Source organism: Acanthisitta chloris, unplaced genomic scaffold (genome assembly GCF_000695815.1).
Source record: "Acanthisitta chloris isolate BGI_N310 unplaced genomic scaffold, ASM69581v1 scaffold33961, whole genome shotgun sequence".
NCBI classification, from domain to species: domain Eukaryota; kingdom Metazoa; phylum Chordata; class Aves; order Passeriformes; family Acanthisittidae; genus Acanthisitta; species Acanthisitta chloris.
The window spans coordinates 1-20,637 of NW_008658351.1; the positions used below are offsets into that span (position 1 = coordinate 1).

The 20,637-nt window shown below is 39.9% G+C and overlaps 1 protein-coding gene across 1 annotated transcript in view; it reads right to left on the reverse strand.

Annotated features, from left to right (window-relative positions):
* Positions 1 to 10,844: 10,844 nt before the first annotated feature.
* LOC103812057 (monofunctional C1-tetrahydrofolate synthase, mitochondrial-like) overlaps positions 10,845 to 20,637 on the reverse strand; it is a 61,064-nt gene continuing 51,271 nt past the window's right edge. The window contains exon 8 of the mRNA XM_009085062.1: positions 10,845 to 10,934. Within this exon, the coding sequence (XP_009083310.1) occupies positions 10,845 to 10,934 (90 nt within the window). The remainder of the gene's footprint in view (positions 10,935 to 20,637) is intronic.

Sequence of the window (20,637 nt, forward strand, 5' to 3'; positions counted from 1 at the left end):
AACCTGGTTGATTTTATGATTCTATTGAAAGCATGTAGTATTTAAAATATGTTTGAATTTGAGTCCTGCATTTAAGTTTATAAATCTTGGGAGAGGTTTGTGTTTGTTGTTTTGTTTTGTGTTTTTGTGGTTTTTTTTTTTTTGTTTTTAGATCTGTCATGTACATATTTCTACATATTAAGCACCTAAATCTTCAACTGGTGGTGGAATGTGGGGAGCAGGATTTGCCCTCTTTATAGGGTGGGATGCTGTTGGGTGCTCTGGCCAGCTCTGGGGCTTGGTGGCACCATGGCAAACATCTGTAGTGAGTCGAACTGGTTCCAGTGCTAATTGCATCTGAATGGTCCCCAAACTTTGGTTTCAAGATCCAGGTGAGGTTTTCTTCAGTCCTGCTGCAGCGAATGGCAGTAAACATTTATGTAGCTGTTCAGGCTCAAGTCAAGCTGGTTAAGGCAATGAGAAATTCAAGGTCAAAAGGTGAAATGCTGCTAAATTTAAGATTCAAGTTTATGCAGATGAGTAAATGGTTACTTGGATCATTTCCAGTTCAGACGCACTAAGTAAGGTATGGCTCTTCCTACGTCTTGTCTTTCCCACCCCCGCAGCTGCATATCATAGTCATTTCATAAGAGTTATGGACTGAAAAGGTCCTCCCCAAAATGTTTTCCCAAGTATGCAAGCCTAATTGCTCCTGTGCATCCAAGCTTGTATCTATAAATGTTTGGATATGACTGTAGGTTCACTTCATCATCCCTTATACAGGATTAAACAGTGTATTCTCCTGTCAGTTTGTTCCTACCACTTGTCTTCAAAGAGTGGAAAAACCTGAGCATTAGAAATGTTTGGGGTAAGAATCCATTTGCAGATACACAAATGTATTCGGTGGGATCCTCTCATCGGAACAGAGTAAGGACTTGGGGCTTTTGTTTTTTATTTTGTCAAATCTTAAAGGGACAAAACTGGAATATCACCAGAAAAGCAGTATTTGAAGGAATCTTTTTTTTTTGCACCAGAGTCCTCTTTCCCCCAGCACAGTATTGGGTAATGATGCTGTTGGTCCTGTCTGAAGGTTTAGAAAAATAGAACATCTGCTCATGAAACTCTTGGTTTGATAATTGCAGGTTTCTGTACAGCTCCCAGATGTGCTTAAATCATACTAGGTATAACTCTTCCATTTCTGCTTCCAAGCTGGGGAGTGGTTTGTTTGTTGCTGAGTTTGTTGCAGTCATGGGATAGAGATGCCCAAATATAGCAGAAGGTGAGGTTACCTGTTGCAGTGACCCACTGCAGAGGAGGCATGTATGAGGGGGACTCAGTAAATATAGCAATCTGAGCCTGGTGCCTCCCTCCTCTCTGGGCTCCATGGCAATTGCTGCCACCCTGCTGAGCCCCTGCAGTTGCCAGGGGTGATGCCAGGGTCAAGCTCAACCTAGGATCTTCCTCCTGTCCCTAGTAGTCCACATTGTGAGAAGAATTAATGGGAAACATATTGGCTCTGTGTCTTCTCCAGTAGCATTAACTTTCCAAGTATACTGTTCTCTCAGAAGATATTTTAGACATCTCTTTTTAAATTGATGACATCTTTCACTTACTGCTCATCTCTTCATCTACTGTATCTTAGTAATTTTTCATTAAATTGTGGTGATTTAGTGTCTCCCTTTAAAAAACAAATTAATATTAAAAATAAGCTTTGATGCTTCTGTGAGAGTATCTTTCCCCTTTTCAGTAGCAATTTGCAGTTAAATGTAATTTTTTTTTTGCTTTACACATAGCCTTCTTTAAAACTGTTGCTGGTAAGTTATATACAGCTTAATTTCAAGGAATTTTTCAAGCAAGATTTAGTGAAATTATTTCTCAGACTCATCTTGATTTACAACTGCTTTCATACAATTCTGTCCCAATAGAGCCAATTTGACTTCTGTATTTTGTTCCAATGTTTACCATCTTCATTGTGTTTCTTATTAATTTTCTGCTTACTATTAAGAATTAAATAACTTGCATACTTGGTTATTACCAGCAAACTGGGATCCAAAGTGTGTCTGACTTTCAGTAGTTCAAGAAGCAGAATTAGATACAGGTTTCATCCTGGATGAACAGGCTTTAATCAGGCACTAAGGTCTGACACTGAATGACAGTGGTTGAACTTTCTAAACATAGGGAAAAAAAACCAACAACTGTATGGCACTAATACAAAGGGCTTGGGCTCATTAAACTGCTACCTTAGGCTAATGCCATAAAGAGCAGACTGGAGTTAGAAGATGTTGGTTTTGTTGCTTTCCCCAAAATCCTTACTCAGGGAGAGTTCATTTAACTTTAACACTTGAAAAAAAATTGGTTGGCAAATGCAATGTTTTCTGACTGCAATGGAGACACCAAGGTGATCCAGATGAACTGTGTGGGAATATGCGTAGCACCCAAGCATGAAACCAGCAAATACAAATATGTTGTCTCTTTGCTGAGATTCTGCCTAACTGAAGGCTGTGTAGTAGCTGATCTGCTGCCACAAGTCAGTCAGACATTCTCCTCTCAGGTTTCCCCTCGAGCCTTTCCTCAAAAATGAAAATGGAAGGAAATATCCTAGAATTCATGTAGTAGTATAGTTACACGTCATGTATAAAAGACATGTTTTATACAAATACAGCCATAATAATATTTTTTTTCTGGAGAATAGATATAAACTGTGCATGTGATAAGAACATGCAAGTGCTGCATTGTATAGGCAATTAATAGGCTGTATCCTGAAAAGCTCTAAGTCTTCTTTAGCATTAGGAATCTAACTTTGACCAGATGCTCATGGCAATTGAGTTGCAATACCATGATGGAAATTGCCCAGTGGGAAACAATTTAGCTTTTAAAATGTCGTAACTTAAACCTTGATTTAGTGTATTGCATAAAAGTGGGCATGACTTGTATTTGATACATCCTCTTTTTTATTAGTACTATGCAAAGAAAAGTTCTTATGGTGTCTGTGGTGTGCGAATGTATTTCAGCTCTGTGCTTCTTCAGTGCCAGCTTTTTCTCCTAGCATCACAGTTCATAGGGGCACAGAACAGTTCACATCAGAAGGGACCTGGAGATCAACCACTGGAGGGTTGACTTCAGAAGATTCATCAGGGTCTTGTCCAGTTCAGCTTGTGCTGGCATGTAGCAGTCTAGCTCTTCCCAATCATTACTCAATTACTCATTAATCGAGTTAAAAAGCTTACTTGGGAGCCAAATACTGAAGATTTTACATAAAAACTGCATGCACAAATAGGCTCTGGCTCCTGCTTGTGTATATGTAATATATTACACTCAAGTGCATGGAGCAGGGAACAATTATGGCACTTGTGGAAATATTTGAATTTAGCTTACTTTATGTAAACACTCTGGCCTTAAGCCCACAGTGTAGGGTAATGCATAGAGCACAGCAGTCCTGTTCTCAGGATAAATGCTTGAAGGTGCTTTCAGTGTTTCCAGTCCAACCCTCTCAAGCAGGGGGCCCAACCTTGGCCTTTAAAATTTTTCTCTGAAGTATTTTCTGAATAGAATATGCTATGAAAAACTACATGCTTAAAGGGGTGAAACTGGTTACCCACCTTCACCACCACTGTCCAGTATGTGCCTATGATGCTCAATTTCTTCCCCCACCTTCTCAATTTTATTTATTCCTGCTCCTGGGATGCTTTTTGCTGTGTTACAGCCCAGTTGATTGAACACCCATAGTTTCTGAAGCTTTTGCATTGCTTGTGTTTAAATCCCACCTTGAGAAACCCACAGATACATATTCTTGTACCTGACACTGCTTCACACAAATCCAACTGCCAACTGAGAAGCGGAAAGTGTCCAGCTGACCCTTGCATCTGATCCAGCCCTTCACGACAAGGACCAAGGCAACAGCAAGATGTTTTGGGACCAGGACAGGATGTTAGCCTAGTGTGTTCTTCCCCAAGCACAAACCAACTTCAAAAGGACTATACAGACAGAGAGGATCCCATGGACAATCCTCGAGTGTGTGGCCCTTTGTGCAACAGCCAGGGATGAAACACTTCCCTGGCTTCCTAGAACCCAGGAGAGAGTCCCATGCCTTGCTCACATCTGGCACTCGACCACAACATGACTGAGCTCCTCTCCTTCCTTGGTGTAGCTGTGTTCAGCTGGAGACGTGAGCATAACAAGCCTAAGTGGCTTATGAGGAATAAAAGAAAAAAAGAAATCACTATTTAAATAGACAAGATCACAGAGAGAGAAAACAATATAAAATAATGGATATATTTTATTAAAGAATTCATACCTCAGACAGGCACTACTTGTGCAAGCTAAACATTAGTACACACGTAGGCTTTATTTTCATGTTCATGGCAACTGAAATTCTGGGATTTTGAATTTTAACATACAGATGAAGAAACCCCTTGCACGTAGGCTGAAGTATTTCAATGTCATAACAGAAGTAGTTCAGCAGTAGCAATAACAAAGTATTCAGTCACTACAAAAAGCAGATCTTCTGATAATAAACAACCACATGGTGCTTAACATACTAGCAAACGCAGGGATAAACATGGTGAGCTGCCTTATAAAGCTGTGGTTCTGCCATGTGACAGTGTTCCTCAGTACATGCAAAGGCAGGAGTCCCACACCTGTGGACACATCCATGTAACAAGAGACACACCTACCAATAACACTGATCTTACAAAGTTTCCTCTTTAAACCCTCCTGGATCAAAGCCTCAAGAACCAGGGTGGCCCCAGGGAACATTCCCTGGCAGTTTCCACAGCTCAGCTGGTGGCCAGTAGCTCAATCCCTCTGGATCATGACAAAGGATCAAAAATGTAACAGCTTGAGAGATTCTGCAGCTAGTTAACTAGATAGGGTGGGGGAAAAAGCTATGACAAAAGAGGAGTGGGTCATTCCAGCTTTCCTTGTCTATCTTTACTATAGCATCGTGCACATGACAGTAGAAAAATTACAGGATATTTGTCAGCTCTCAACTAAACAAACTGGAATGGTGTTTTAGGGCGAGACTGACTGGTCATATAAACAGTCCCAGCTATGTGGCCTGAAGGGATAATATGGAGACTACACTATAACAGGTATCATGCAGCAGTTTGAAATGACTTATGAAACCTGTTGCTCAGACATCTACATCCATATGGAAGCTTCACAGGAGTCAGCTAATGCCACATTTAGTATCCCACACTGCATGGGGCCCATTCCAGGGCACCTGTGGGGGAACCACAATGACCACTAGTAAGGCACAATTATGGTTTTCTGAATTTCTCCGGATGAGATGGAGGGAAAACTTTGTTTATTTTTCTTGTAAGGACACTACTAGGAAAACTGTCTGGCAACCACACTTATGTTCTTCCAAAACTCCTTGGCTATTTCTTGGCTAGATAGCTTGGTGTGTGCAAGACTAATATACAACACTGTTATGTGTATGAATAGTAGGGTTGCATTTTGCAGCACAATTTATTAGAAAATATCAGAAATCTCACTTCCCAGCAGCTGTGAGAGCCACACTTGAATCCTACTTTCTACTTATCATGTTTGTCATGCCCCAGACTAATTAAAGCATCCACAGACTGGGCCGTTATGAGCTCTATCGTCTAATAAAGATAAAAGATCAAATTTCTCTCGTTTTTATATTTAAATTTATCTTCAAGGCAATCCCTGTGATGCTGGAGGACCATGCTACAGACAGCACTGAAATGCAGTCAACACACATTTCCATGCTACTCCAGGGAAGGCACAGTTAATTAATTGTCCCCAGTTTGCTCTACTGTCCATAATTATAGTTCTGAGTTTATAAATAACAAAGCATGGTTTTAAAAACCAAAACAAACCCCTCAATTACTACAGAGTTCCTGGGATAATTAAGTCTCCAAATGTGGCTTTGTAGAAGGGAACCAAAACTACACTGCAGAAGCCCATAACATACAGATGTGCGTAAGCAGAGCAAAGCGACAGGATGGAAAACGTCATCAGGAAAATAAACTCTCTCATCATTATTTTACCGCTTTTTTACCTAAAAAAACCAATGGCCTATTGTCTCGATTCACCCTATTGTTCTGCTACATTTTTTGTTATTGAAGGAACCAACAGTCAGTCTGTGAGTTTCCTGAGAAGCAACAGCTTGAAAAGCTAAACGCGGTATCCTGTGCCTTAGGCTTGTTTTGCTGCAGGCTTAGGAAAGACTGGGAAAGGTAAGTTAATGAGGTAAATTAAAGCACACCATTTATGATTCAACTTGTTTGAATGCCCCCTTCAAACAGACACACCCTCCAGTTTTACAAGTATGCTGGTTAAACCCTGCAAAACCAAGCAGAACAAAGCTGTGCCCGGTCGCATCACTCCTTGATGGACATTCTTCTGTTGTTACCGGGCGTTGAGTACTGCCAGGGAAAAACTCTTGGTCGGAAGCCAGCACAGCAGGAGGCTTCATTAGCCATGAACAGGAGCAAAACAGTGCTTCAGAAGGAGGGGTGCTCTCTCAGAACAACCAGCTTCACCACAACAAGCATATAATCAGCTGGACAGCCTGTAACACACACTTTGGATAAAGACAGACCTGTGGATACAAGACAGCTATGGCTTAAATGTTTCAAAAGATCTTTGCCCAACAAGGAAACAAATTATACATGAAAAACCCTTTTACAAAATACATGCTCTGTTCTTTCTCTGTTTAATATCTTCCTTGCTTGGCTGTTGCCCAAACGCATCCAGAGCAACGCCTGATGATAACTCAAAAATGTGCAGTTAATCTGTGTGTAGTTTCAGCTCCTGAATGCCAGGAGCAAAAGTGTGCTTTTGAGAGAAATAGGCTTGGTCACACAGTATAATCATGTTTACGCAAGTTTTTAGATAGCCAAGATAAAGGAAATACTTCTGTAAACTCCTCTGAGAAAAGACGAAAACTCTGAGTTGAAAAACTGCTCTTTTTCAATGTCATTTTATCCACAAACAAGCATAAGCCCCAGCAGAGAGCTTCCTGCATGACAGCGAGAAAAACTTCAGCTTGCTGGTTTTTTGGTTTTTTTTTTAAACCTTACAGCTATATTTCATCATAAAAACTAGTTTGAAGAAAGAGTAAACTTTTGCTCTTTGGTCTATCTTGACATTTCTCCAGAGACACATAACAGGAATATTTCAGATTCATTTTTGTCTCCTGCTTGCAGGAAACAGGAAAGTTGCAGTTCTTAATTTTCGGGCTTCTGAAAAGAGAAAGATAAAGAATTTATACATTGAAACAAGACATCTTTGCTTCCTTTAAAGAAAAATATAGAAGCATCATGACCTAAAAGCAGTGTTTCAGTGTAATTGGATATTTTTGCCTTAACCATAATATACAGAATTGTTTAGTTATGACACATGTACCTCCTATTTATCTGTGTAACCCTACTAAAGAAACAAAAATCTCTACTCGTATTCCAATATGATATGGACTTTGGACTGTGCATTACTGTAGTAATTGCTGCTGACAGAAACCCAATACTGTGGAATGAGACTATAGGAAGTAATTTTTTTGTTTCACAGGATCAGTTTTTGTGGATGCAAAGGAATGGTCTTCGAGCACTTTCTATCCATATCTGAATAAATTAAGATGAAAACATGTAACAAATAGTTTGCAATCTTAGAACACCAGCTTTAGTGTCCTGCCCTCATGGACTTTTTCATGGCCATGAAGATGCTCACAGGCAGAGCTCTGGGATTCCTCTCACATTCAAAAAAGCTCCAAGGGTGACAAAGTATCCATGCTGTGTATTAAAATAATGCCAGTTTTGAAGAGGTGAAGAGTACAAGAATATATCTGCCACTGTGGACAGTGGCAGCCTTAAAAACAGCTGAGGAGAACAACCACCCCCCATCATCAACCCACATGCTCAAAATCAAACTGGTCCAGTAAGAGTAGGCACCTACTGCAACTGATTAAATTAAGAGGGATCCTTAGAGCTCACAGGGGTCCTTAGTGGACTTGTGCAGAGTGGGTTAGGTTCATGAATTTTCCTCATTGTGCAAAGAAGATTTTTTTTTCAAATAGCATTTCTTCCTATTCGTAGATTTCTCTCCATGTAAGTCTTATTCTGACTGGTGCTCTCTACAGATAGCTCCTAAAGAAAAAATTTCAACTTTCTTAGTGTATGAGCTGGGCAGTATAATTTAAATAGGACAGTGGCCAGTGATGAAAACTGAGCCAGATTGCTCTGGGTTCATTTCTAGGTATTAATGTTTCAGTTTTTTGATAGATCACGCTGCTCCTACAGAGAGACTGCAATATTGTGTGTCCATGTATTGGCTATTTGTCAATGGAGGAAAACAGACCCAAATTTCCGCGAGAACTATCATCTACTTTCATTAATGTAGTGAAGTGATAGGGAAAAATGAGAGAGGCTAATGACATCCAATGTTTCAGCTCAGACAGAGCCTCACATAGCATCCCAAGAAGCAGGAACCTTTGCCTGTATCTCTTTTACAAGTCAGATGAAGCTATGCATTGAAGAGCAGGATATAAACTGCACACTAAAACAACTGTTCTCAGCTCTGCACGCATATTTATAATGAAACATCTGCAGCTCTTCCACAAATCCCTAAATATTTTTCAATTACAACATCTTAAAGACTTGAATCAGCCCTAATGAGTTGGCACAATATCATATTACTAGTAATATCACTGTACACTAAAACCCTAAGAAAATAATTCAAATTAAGTGAAAAAAAATTCCTCAATCTGCCATCATAGAAACAAATCCACAAAGACCTCAAAGTGTAGTACCGGCTACAGTGTGGGTTCACTTTAATGAATGTGTGAAAACAAAGAATAATGCTAAACTTCTCTACAGAAAGTTGAGAGTAAAGACTACATGGGAATATTGTTTCTCTCTTCATACCAAATTAGAAATGTACAAATCTAGCACATGAACTGGATGGATTTTAGAGCTGATGAACACTGGCTACTTTGTGTGGTGCTCACTGGGTATTACAGTACCCTCAAGGCATTTACTTAGATTGTGAAAGGTAGGAACACAGGTCAGTTTGTGCCTATGTTGATGAAAAATACATATGATCAAGCCCTTTTTTTCTTTATAAGGCTTACACTTACTGCATCATTCATCTGTCTGATGCCAACAATATCTCCATACTGAAATGAAAATAATTTATTAACAGTTGGATATGTATGCTGTTTCCTACCTGACTATTATATCTTTGTGACCTTGTTAGCATTTGTTTTTACATCTGACAAAACACCATCACTGACTAAAAGCCAAGTTTAATGCTTTAATTTCATGCACAGCATCCAATGAAAGGCCTTCTCAGCTGGAATGTAGTATTTTGTCTGCTTAATTACCATTGTTCTTCAAAACTCACCCATCCATGGTTTGGATGGATTTGTGTAAGACTAGGCAGTAAACACTCAATTAAGCAGGCTATGTGAATCTCCATATAGATTTTACATTAGGATTCTACAGTCACTTCAAATGATTCAGAAGTAATTACATGACTGACACATGATGAATCAATATGTATGCATGAACTGTCAGACATATAATGTCTATCAGTTACAAAAATGGGATACATGCCAAGAAGTGGTATGCCTAACACTACCCAGCAACAGAATAGTCAGGGACCGTTTGCATATAGGGTAGTAATTACCTGTGCATGCAGGTTAACTTTCAAGCTAACTCCTTTGTACTTGTCTTGACTGGCACACAAAGTGGCAGAATCTGCTCTCACCAGATGTTATGTGAATATCGTGATATTCAAGTATGGGCAAGTGAACAGTTAACTTGGCCTGGCTGGGTTATTCAAACCCCTCCCCTCCTCCAAACAATTCCTCAAAAGACAGAAACAGAAAATTCAAGCTGGTTCTCCCAAACCAGAGCAGGCAAGGATTGCTAGAGCAGGGCTGAAGTGCCTGGGCACATCCACCTCAAAGCTGTGGCTGATCTGGGGTCCCATTGCAGTCCTATTAGCTCATAGTAATACTGTTGTTCTGTCTAAAAGAAAGCATTTTGCTCTCCAGACCAATTTACTGGGGGAAAGGAGAGAGTTAAGTGATGAAAGGAGAGAATCCCATCACAGGCACACATGGTTTGTTTCAGTCAGGGTTACATTCTCTCTTACTCCACTTATTATGTTACAAGGTTAAAATAGAGTAGCATGAAATATTTTCATAACATCTTGGATTTTTAAGTGAGGAACATGTGCTACACAAAATTAAAGCAGGACACCAAGAAGATTAAGTACTTAGAGAAGGGGAGGAGGTGGTGGGGCAACTGCAAGCTTTGAGGAAAAGAGAGAGAATCCAGCATGAAAAACAGGCTAAGAGGACAGCTTTGTGTTCCTGAAATGCTTATTACCATTTGAGAGAGATGACAGCAGTTAGGAAAACAAGACATGAAAAAACAAAGCAAAGCTCTTGAACAAGCTGAGAAACATCTCCCCTGATATCTCGGTATTGACAGAAACACACTGCCACTCGAGTGTAGTATCAAAGATTATTTCTCTTGAGGTGTGTAAGATGACATGATTTCTTCAGACTGGCTTTTTCCATAGCCAAAAGCAGTACAATTGCAGAGCTGGCTTCTCCTCATGCCAAACTGACAGTGCCAGGACATCTAAAAGGCATCATTACTGTACACCAGCACAGTGCCAGCCACCACTCGGCAAACAGGAAACCCATGTGATAAACTGCATATTATGAAATATTCCCTCAAATCCCTCAAAGTATGTGAAGTTCTTAATGAAACTAGGGGCTAGATAAACTCCTGACAACCTTTTTTTTATATACATACTGGAGAAAAACATCCTCCCCCAAACTGGAACAGGAAAATAAAGGCTGTTGACTGACCTGAATTTGGACGTCACTCTCAAAACAATCCTTTCACTTGCTCTGTGATGGGGTCAAGGTCAATGTCATAGAAGCATGGCCTTGTGGGCAGCCCTGGCATGGTGCTCATCTGTGGAAACAATGAAATGAGGTTATACTCCTGCACCTGTAAGCAGATAATCACTCCATCCATGTAAACCTTAAGAGAAAGGCTGGATTGTTCAACATGGATTTGTCCACAGATGTGATCTTTACCACGTTTTTTTGTTTCTGTTAAAAATGTCAAACTCGGTACTTTTTTTTTGATTAAATTTTAAGCGTTAGCTTCTAAAAGGCAGGAAAGAGTAAACAGAAGTCACAAAATATAGGCTAGCACAGCAACCTAAGAATAAACACCATAACAAAATGAAGACACTTTGGGACTTACTCGTTCCTCAAAATATTTGCCCAAAACATTTTTCCATTTATATCATCTGGAAAAAATCACACAGCAAAGGGCAAAGCCATAATTGTCTGACTATACCTGGTGAGATGAATGTGTTGAACTCAGACCTCTCCCACAGAAAGCCAGAATACAGAAGCAGAATTAATCACAACACTTTTGTAATGTAAGGAAAAAATTGAAATAGTTCAACGAAATATACAGGGATTACAGTTGAATCCTAATTTAGTAGTTAGAATAAGCAGGTTGAGATAGGAAGGTAAAGCAACCCAATTATCTCAAACTATGCATAATTAAGATCCTGATCTAGCATAAGAAACCATCATCTGCATACTTTTAAACATGTAAATAGTTTCATGGGCTTAAATTACACAGTTAACTCCAGCTCTGCTCAAGCTACTTGTACTATTATTTGAAATTGGCATTTTAACAGCAATTAAAGACATGTGGGTAACATGGAAATCTTGAGGTGCTGGTCCACAACAGTTTAAGCCACTTTAAATTAGAGGTACTCCAGTTTCTCAACTCCCTGTCTCAGGACTCCCCACTTCTCCCTTGCAAAGGAGATGTCTGGCGAGCTGGTTTGGCAGAATAATGCTGGGTTTTGACCTGTTTCATCTTCTCTTGTTTCAGCACCTTGAGCCAGGAAGAACTTCCTCATCCCCAGTGACAGCATTGGCACAGGGTAAAGGTTGTGACTGTAGGACGGTTTTAAGGCAGGACCAGTTTGGGTTAATCTGGATTACTCTGGATTCATACCCTAGGTCTTCCTAAAATGACAGTTAGAAGCCTTGAATATGTCACTGTATTTCCACTAATTCAAGGCACTCTAGAAATAGCCTTTGAGCTTAATAACTCCTTAAACCCTTTCGGTATCTTAACCTCACAAGTGGAGAACAGCCCTGCCATATTACATCCTTTATTAATGTCCAAATTGATCAAAGATCTTATAAACTCTGGAAACAAACCTGGAGTTCAACTTAGCTTGACTGTTTGTTGGCTAAGAGTCTTCAAGCATTAAAACTTATTTAATAGATGCTAGATTTTTTGACGAACAAACTTTTAGCTGGGGCAAGTCAGCAGAGCTCATTAAAGTTGGTGGTTAACCTGACCACAGGAGGTAACCTTCAAACATGGCTGTGTAGAAAAAATAAACTACACTGGCTTGCGTACCAGAAACACTCCAAACACAATAACCTACAGAAAGGGTCAGATTAGGGTGTGTTTTCATTATGTGAGCTGCAACATGTTGCTGAAAGGGGACAGTTTCACCCTGTGAACCCCTAGGATGATTCCTCCTTGGAGCTGACTCTGGCACTCATCTCACTGCAACCAGCCTTATTCAATGCACTGAACTGATGTAAATACATGTTTTTGTGGCCAGGGTTGTTGGCTGATGAATTAAATCTGCTTATTGCATGACCAGATCACCACGAGGCCACTGGCTGCAGGGGAGCAGCCAGAGCACCCCGTGGCTAGCCATTACCTCCAGCTGTCCAGCAGACAGCTCAGGGCTGGGCAACTTCCTCCCTCCATCCTCCCTAATTCCCCAAGAAGCACAGCTCAACTACAGTGTTTTCTCTGGCCAAAGGCAAGCTCTAACAGGCTAATTGGCCTCAAAAGAGGAAAACCATATGACCACCATCCTAGCTCCTCCAGAGTGTCAGACTTACAGGCCACCCTCACTCTGGATCGACTGGATTTCTGTAAGTCAACCTGATCTGCTACATATTCAGTGACAGGGTTAGCATATCCCTTATGCTTCAGCTTTGCTCCCAACGCACGTGTAATGTGTCCATTGTTGTAATACAAGCAAACTGTAAGATCCCCCCACCACAGTCACATTTACTCCAGAGAGCTCTGCTGCCATTTAAGAAGTTAATCCCATGTTGAGAAGGGGGAAAGGAGCTCAGGGAGCTCAGTACCAGTGTAGCCATCATCTCACTTGAAATCTAGCTCTGAGAAAACACAATGCAACACGCTCTTCTAGTGGGCTCAGTACATTTCCTCTGTTTTTAAATATAGTCCTTCCTGATGTTTTGTTCTTGTGTGCAGTAGGATTAAAGGACAAAACTGTCAGTTTGCATTGGCCAAACCCTGCCTCTGATTGCATGACATCACTTACTGGCTGACATTGCCTTGGCATCTTACTTAGCTAATTACTAAAACACCTTGCTACTATTCTTTATCCAGTGGCCACACTAGTTGGACTACTACATCATTAGGGTTCCTGAATTACTTTCTGTCTCAGATTCCTCCCAATTTCTGAGCTAACACTTGACAAGGAACTGCCTTAATGAATTACATCTCACTGGGAGGGGAACAAATAAATTGCCAAAGACAACTTTCTGGTTACTCTGTGTATGGCAGTTCAACATCTGCAAGTAAATTCCCAAATGCCATGTTTTGTTTTGCCTTTTTTTTTTTTTAAATATAGTTACTTTAGGGGAGTTCTTCCTTTTTTTTTAAAAAAAAGAAATATTATAAAAAAGTCCTACATATGTATTTTGGATTTGTTTTCTTCTTTCATAGGCCCAGTTCTACACTGGTGTAACTTCACTGTATTAACTAATGGAAAGCTATTACATCTATAAAATGTGAATATCAAACCAGTTTATTGCTGGTTCAGGGAATACAGCTATTCTCATATTAAAAATTTAAGTCAACAAAAGGGAATGAGTTCATCTGAATTAAAATTACTGCTGCATAAAATGAAGTACAAGACAAAAAAAAAACAACCCACAGGGGAAACACTTTGGGACGAATACTTATGTGAATTACAGAGCAAAAATAAAACACATACTGTCATTTTCCCCATGGCCCAAATTTCCAAACAGGCAAAGCCATGTAGATTTATGATCATTACTCTCTGCTCTTATTATCTGGACACTCAGAGGTAACACACAACAGAATCTATGCCTTTTTCATTATTTCAAGGTCAACAGGAGGAGATGGCTGGCTGGCTGAGGAGATTACTACTGATTATTCCCTCTCCAACCCTCCATTTCTTCCCTTCTACTAAAAAGGCAGGAAAGAAAAGAGAGCTCAATCAGCTGCAAGGCTGAATGGAGGCTTCAACTGACTGGGTTTCCACATGGCTGTGGGCTCAGAATGATCCTCTTCCCTCTCACCATTTTCCATGACGCTGAATGAAGGTGTTAATGAGTTCACAAATTGGCCTTTACTCCAGCTGGCATGGCCCAGAGGCATCCCTCTGCCTGACCTAAGTAACCAGAGCCTAGATTTCTGTGCAGAGAGGGGATGCTAACCTGCACCCTGGCTGTAGCACATACTGTACCCTGCACAGCGCTTAGCAGACTACCTCCACCTCTCCAAGGCTTTCTGAGATAACTGCATACCAAAACTACTTCAGTTCTAAAACTTGAAAAAAGGAGAATGAACAATGAAAGAGAAAATATGGCTAAAACATAAATCACTTTGGTAATTAGCAGGTATGTACAGCACGAAAAAATCCCACAGAAATTTACAGCAGCTTGCTAGGCATGTCATAAAATATACACCCTCTGTATATTGCAGTGAGATCAGCACAACTCTCCACTCTAATATAACATTTGGGTTATAGATTGGTAGCTACGCAACATCGCACAGCGTGGCTGTGAGGAAAGAGCAGAGTAAAAAGCAGTGAACAACAGCATATTACCTACTGAAGAATACAAAGTGAATTTAGGTAGCTGAAATGATCAGTATTTAATTTCACCAAAACTGCTACTATCACACTTTCCCTGGGAGAAGGAAAATATAAGGCATAAACTCTCTACCTTAAGACTTTATGCAATTTGTATTTATGCAGGGGGAAAAAAAGTTTTATGAACAATTCATCCAGCTGCTGCCCAAAATATATAATTTAGGAATTAATAGGAACTAGTTTTGTTGGAAATCATTGCGATCAACCATTTTATCTACAGACTGTGCTACTGCCCACAAATCCGTGAGACCGAATCCACAGCAGAAAGATGATGTGAAAAATATGATGCTTATTTATTGCTATGGTGCTTTATGTTTAGGAGGCAAAAGCAGCACATCTTAGTCAGCTTAGTCTGAGGATCATTAATGCTCCTCGAAATGCACAACTGTTGGAAGACAAAATACAATTTTAGTTAAGAATGCCTGAAGGCTACTGTTATACTAGGCATTTATGATCTTCCAGAAGTTTACTTACATGACTGAACAAAAAAACCATAATGAGCTTCCTTACAAATGGAGAATGCCAGTTATTTTCAAGGAAGCCTTATAAAAGTGTTGTTCCACACCCTCTCCAAGAACACAACTACTATCACTGGAAGAGTGACTAAGTTGAGCTTCAATGGAGTTTCATTTAAATTACAGGTATGTGTTGGCTTGTAATTTTAGTTTGCCATGAGAGCTACATAACAGCGGCAGAGTCAAGCACTCAGACTCTGCTAGCCAGGTTTGTTATGGTCCCAAGAGGAACTATGCTGCTTAGCTTCCTTTTGTATCATACAAATGCCTATCAGTGGTTGGCATATACTGCCTTCAAGTGTGTATCCATCCATCCATCCATAGATCTATATATATCTCATTTATCTATACAAAAAATCCTAATAGAACCCAAGAGCCTTAACTGGGTTAGCACAATGGCATGATTTGCAAAACAGATGGTCCTGAGGACTACATCCAAATCCATGTTTAGTGTCATTTTCACCTGTAAGACAAGATGTGTCTGCTTTACAGGCATAGCATGGTTTCTAAACAGAGAAAGAAAACCAGATGAATCCCAACATAAATAAAGCAGAGAAAACAAGTGATTAGAAGACACAAAAAAAAAATCAGCAAATACCTTATTGAGGAAACCTCCCCATTCTGTGGCTTATGGAGTTAATGTTGCCTTTGACAAGAAGTGCAAGTAATTCACTTTATTTAATTGTATCCTTTTGTTAATTAAACAAACTGTGACAGCCCACAACCATTTCAAACTTGAAATACTGCAGAAAAACAGATGTTGTTTCTCAAGAGAATCCAGCATACACGACTGCGGATAACTCCTCAATAAAGCCTGACGGGATGAACTGCACATCCCACACTCCCTCAGCAAGAAACAATACAAGAGGAAACTCAAGAGATTTATAAATAGTGCTATAAACCTGCATGTATTATGGTCAACATGCCAGAATTTGTTGGAATTCTGGAATTCAGGCGCAGCATGAAGGAGCTATGCTTCAGGATTTCAGTAACGTTTCCTAGTGTGAGTTAGAGCTCTGAAAGACAGATCCACTACAAGAAATTTGCTCCCCTTCAGTGCATCTGTCAGTCTCAGCGCATGCAAAGCTGAATGGAAGAGCTTTCTGAAGAAATCCCTCCAGGTCCCCAGCCCTGCCTGCCTTTAGGCTCTCTCCCACCGACACCTGTGGTGATGGCCATGCACTGGGAGCTGGCACCAGGGGAACTGCAGTCCATGGAGCAGGAGAGAGAGATTAACAGTCACCTCACTGCACTGCATGGCTGGAGCAACGCGTGCAGACTGTATTACTGCATGCCTCAAGGACCCTGCACTCTCCATTTTAAACCTATACTTGGAAATGTTTCATCAGACTACCCATGCACTGAGGGTAGTGAGTAGGACTATAGCACTCTGAAGCATGCAACTGTGCAAACACTTCCAGTGAGTAGTCACTCACTTCATCTTCAAACTGGACTGTCCCAGAGCACACAGAGGAACTCAGTGTGCACTGAGAAGGGTGTACAAAAATTTGGCAGCATATACTAAGTATCTCCAGGATCAGCTTCAAGTTTGTTCCATAGAGCTGGAAAATTCCCCCACTCTGCAGAGCTCAATCATTTCAAAGGTAGCTGAGGTTTTGAATGATGGAAGAAAAAAAATTGCATGAAAATAATGGAAAAAATAATTAGGAAACACTATTGTTTGTCACAATTGCAAGAAACACATCAGAATGAAATGGCCAAAACAAAATATGTGCAATATATTCTACATCTCACTCACCCCCCATGTATTACAGAGAACAACACCATACCAAAGCCTGAAGTGATGCTCAAGTGACCCTTTACCTCTTAAAAGGAAACAAACCTCAAACTCTCACATTAGGTGAAGCAGATGCAGAATGGAGGTAAGTTGGTGCTTTTTTGCAAAAGTATCAACATTTAAAAACTAATAAAATCACCTTGGAAATAGAACAATTTTTTAAAATCTACTTTAATAGCTATATAGTGCTTTAGAAAATATTATCTCATTATTTTTCATTGCCTGGAAATAACAAGGATTTCTAAAAGCAGCTAAGATCTTTACTCAGTGTTCAAATAATGGTTTACTTATAAGTTCTAATTAAAATTTGCAAACCTGATGATAGCCAGAGGAGTTAGGGAGAGTGAAATCTTTAACAAAAAAGGATCTCGTTGCAATGTCTAAGAAAAATCACAGTACTCAACACATTAGCAGCTTTCAAAATGATCAAAATGTTTGAAAAGATGCTGATGCTACCCTGACATACGTTGTAGTATTCCTTGCAATAAGTGGCTCGGTTTCACTGGCATGTTGAATGATATCAGGTGCAGAAGTTCATCTGGCATCAATTATTCTATTATAATTGCCTCTTACTCTAATGTTTCCACATTCTTGGCAATAGTTTGATTTTTGTGAAAGGATTTACAACAAAATAATGCATGGACATTGCTCCTCTGCTCTCAGCATCTGCATGAAGTTACAAAAGTACTGAATATTGATTATACAATCCTAATTGACCTTGCTGCCACGTGCTCAAGTGAGGCAGAAGTAACTTGTGCCCTGTTACATGCTCTGAGGGATTACCAGGCTCTGACAAGTTACTCATCTGAGCGGAAATTGTCTGAATCCAAAAGTGATCTCCTGGGCACTCTAAGGGAAAAACAAAACCCACACAACAGTCCACATCTGTCTAGTACAGCTTTTGGAGAGAGCAGTGGGTGCATATCCCACAGGAAGCAGGGGACGAGAGGAATCTGGCAATGCTTGGTTGGCCAAGTGCTTGGTGATGGGTCAATGTAATACCACTGGAACTCAAATGTTGCTTTTAGTGATGTGCTGAAGCACCAAAGATCCAGAATGAGCATTTTGCTAGCTATTAAATAAAATATTTAGTAATAGATGTAATCTGTAAAAGAATGAGCAATTTCCCCAATTAAGTAAAACATTTATGACTCACATATATGACTGCAGTTCCTCTTGGCAGAGTTCCCTCAACTCATTTTCATCTTAGGATTTACAAACCCATACTTGCAGCAGAAGAAAATGGTCCCCATAATAACAGCACAATAGGATCAAGAAATACACCTCTCTCTCTGAGGTAGCACATTAGATTGAGTTGTGCGTTAATTGAGTGTGTTATTTTTTATACAATCCAAAACACAGCATGTTTCACAGGTATTCAGAACTGTTTTCTGCCTTAGATAGGTTAATTGAGAAACAAAATACTACAAAAAAGTCCCAACCGTTCATGGAGGAGATAAAGGGGGAGCAAAAAAAGAGAGGACTAAAAACTCCAGGTGACTTGTTCCAAAACACTTCCCTTCATCCCAGCCCACTCAAATCCATTTCCAGAAGTAATTGCTCCCTTGGCCAAGGCCTACATCCTGATTTTCCTTTCCCTCTTGGGCTTTAGACAGAATCCCTGGCAGAGGATTCTTGCTCACTGCCTCTTGTACAAAATCACCTCCTCAGCCAGAAGAAATCCTTCCCTCCAGCTCACTCCTGATGTCAGATGGTCCCAGGGCTGTTTCCATTCTTGACAAGTGTCCAATATATCAGACAGTGTTGGAAATACGCCTCTGAGGGAATAAATCCAGAGGATAAAGGCGTTTCTCTCATGTTCTGTTTCAGCAACAGGAATATCTGAAGTATCTGATGTTCATGGGTACATAATTCTCCTGCTTTGTTCAGGGCTTGGATTTGTTTTGTACCAATTGTTTCTCCAGAAGGACTGTTCTTCAAATACTGGGAGCAACTCCCACTTTGTGCTGCTGATCTTCACTATATCATTTTGGTTAAAAGCTTCATAACTTTCAGAAAGACTCACAGCCCAGAAATGAGAAAGTGGCAGCAGTAAACTACGTGAAGCAAATATGTGTGTGCTCAGCATGTGATAAACTTTACTCTTCTCAGCACTCCATGCTAGGAAGAGCATCAGGAGCATCATCCAGTCTTTTCAACAGCAAATTACAACATGGAGAAAACTCAAGAGATTGTATAACTATGGTGAATAAAATTACTTTTAACTGCTGCCATACTAGACCTCTTGGTTACAATTAACTGGATCCACTGATATCTGAGTAAGTAAAGATTCTTAAGAAACATCAGATCAGGCAAAGATGATGTGTGTGTATAGGCAGAACTGCTTCTAAAGAACATAAAGAGATTAGAGCAAAGGATCTCTTAAAATGAGTTCTTTTTCATTATTAAATTGCCAAACTGGCTTGGTCTCATTACATAATTTAAACTAAGTGCCAGTGGTGATCTCAATACCAAATGGTATGAAATTTTTGGAAAACACCTGAAACAACAGCAATTGAAAAAAGTGGAAGAGGACGTGATTTCACTTTGGTAATCCTGTCTGAGTAGACACAATCTAGTTTTCAGGACTCAGAAAAAAATATGCTAAGTCGATGCTATCTTATGCTGCACTGAGGAATTAAAAAAATGTATCCTTTCTATTTGTTCCTAATCCAGATGATCCAGAATGGATCCAGTTTGGAGGGATACAAGCGTGTCAAATTGTTAAACTGCCTGTGCAAATCAAATATTCTCAATCATGACCCCATTGCGGAACTCTGACAGTACACAGTATTCACTAATGTGTCCTCTAAAATCATACCAGAATGTACGGTGGTGCCCTTTGACAAGGAAGTGAATAGGAAAAAAGAAGGATATTGCTTAGATCAGCAATTTTCCTCCTACAGCCTATTGAATCACTGTTTTAAGAGGGCTTCACAAGGTTGCTAAGAAAAGCAAGCCTTGAATAACCTATCCCGGAGCTCACACTTCTCCTGGAAAATGGAGGAACACAGAAATGCTTTGAAAAATGCCAGTAACTACTGACTTGTGATGCACTAGAGTGTTCAGAAGAACCAGCTCCTTTGTAAGTTGTCTTAATAGCACTAATAGGTAAAGGGAGAAAGGAAAAGATTCTAGCCATGAACGTGTGACAACTCTCTTATAGCAATACTGATTTTCGAAGTTTCTCTATGAAGATACTAAAAGTCTAATTTCTTTTCCCTAAGAGAGAACCATGAGTTAACAAGCTGTCAGACAGATTTGTCAAAGAAAAGCAAACAAAATTTAGTTAACTGATGGAAAACACAATATTTATCCCACAAATGTGCATCCTTACATAATATAATAACGATTTATATATTAAAATTAAAA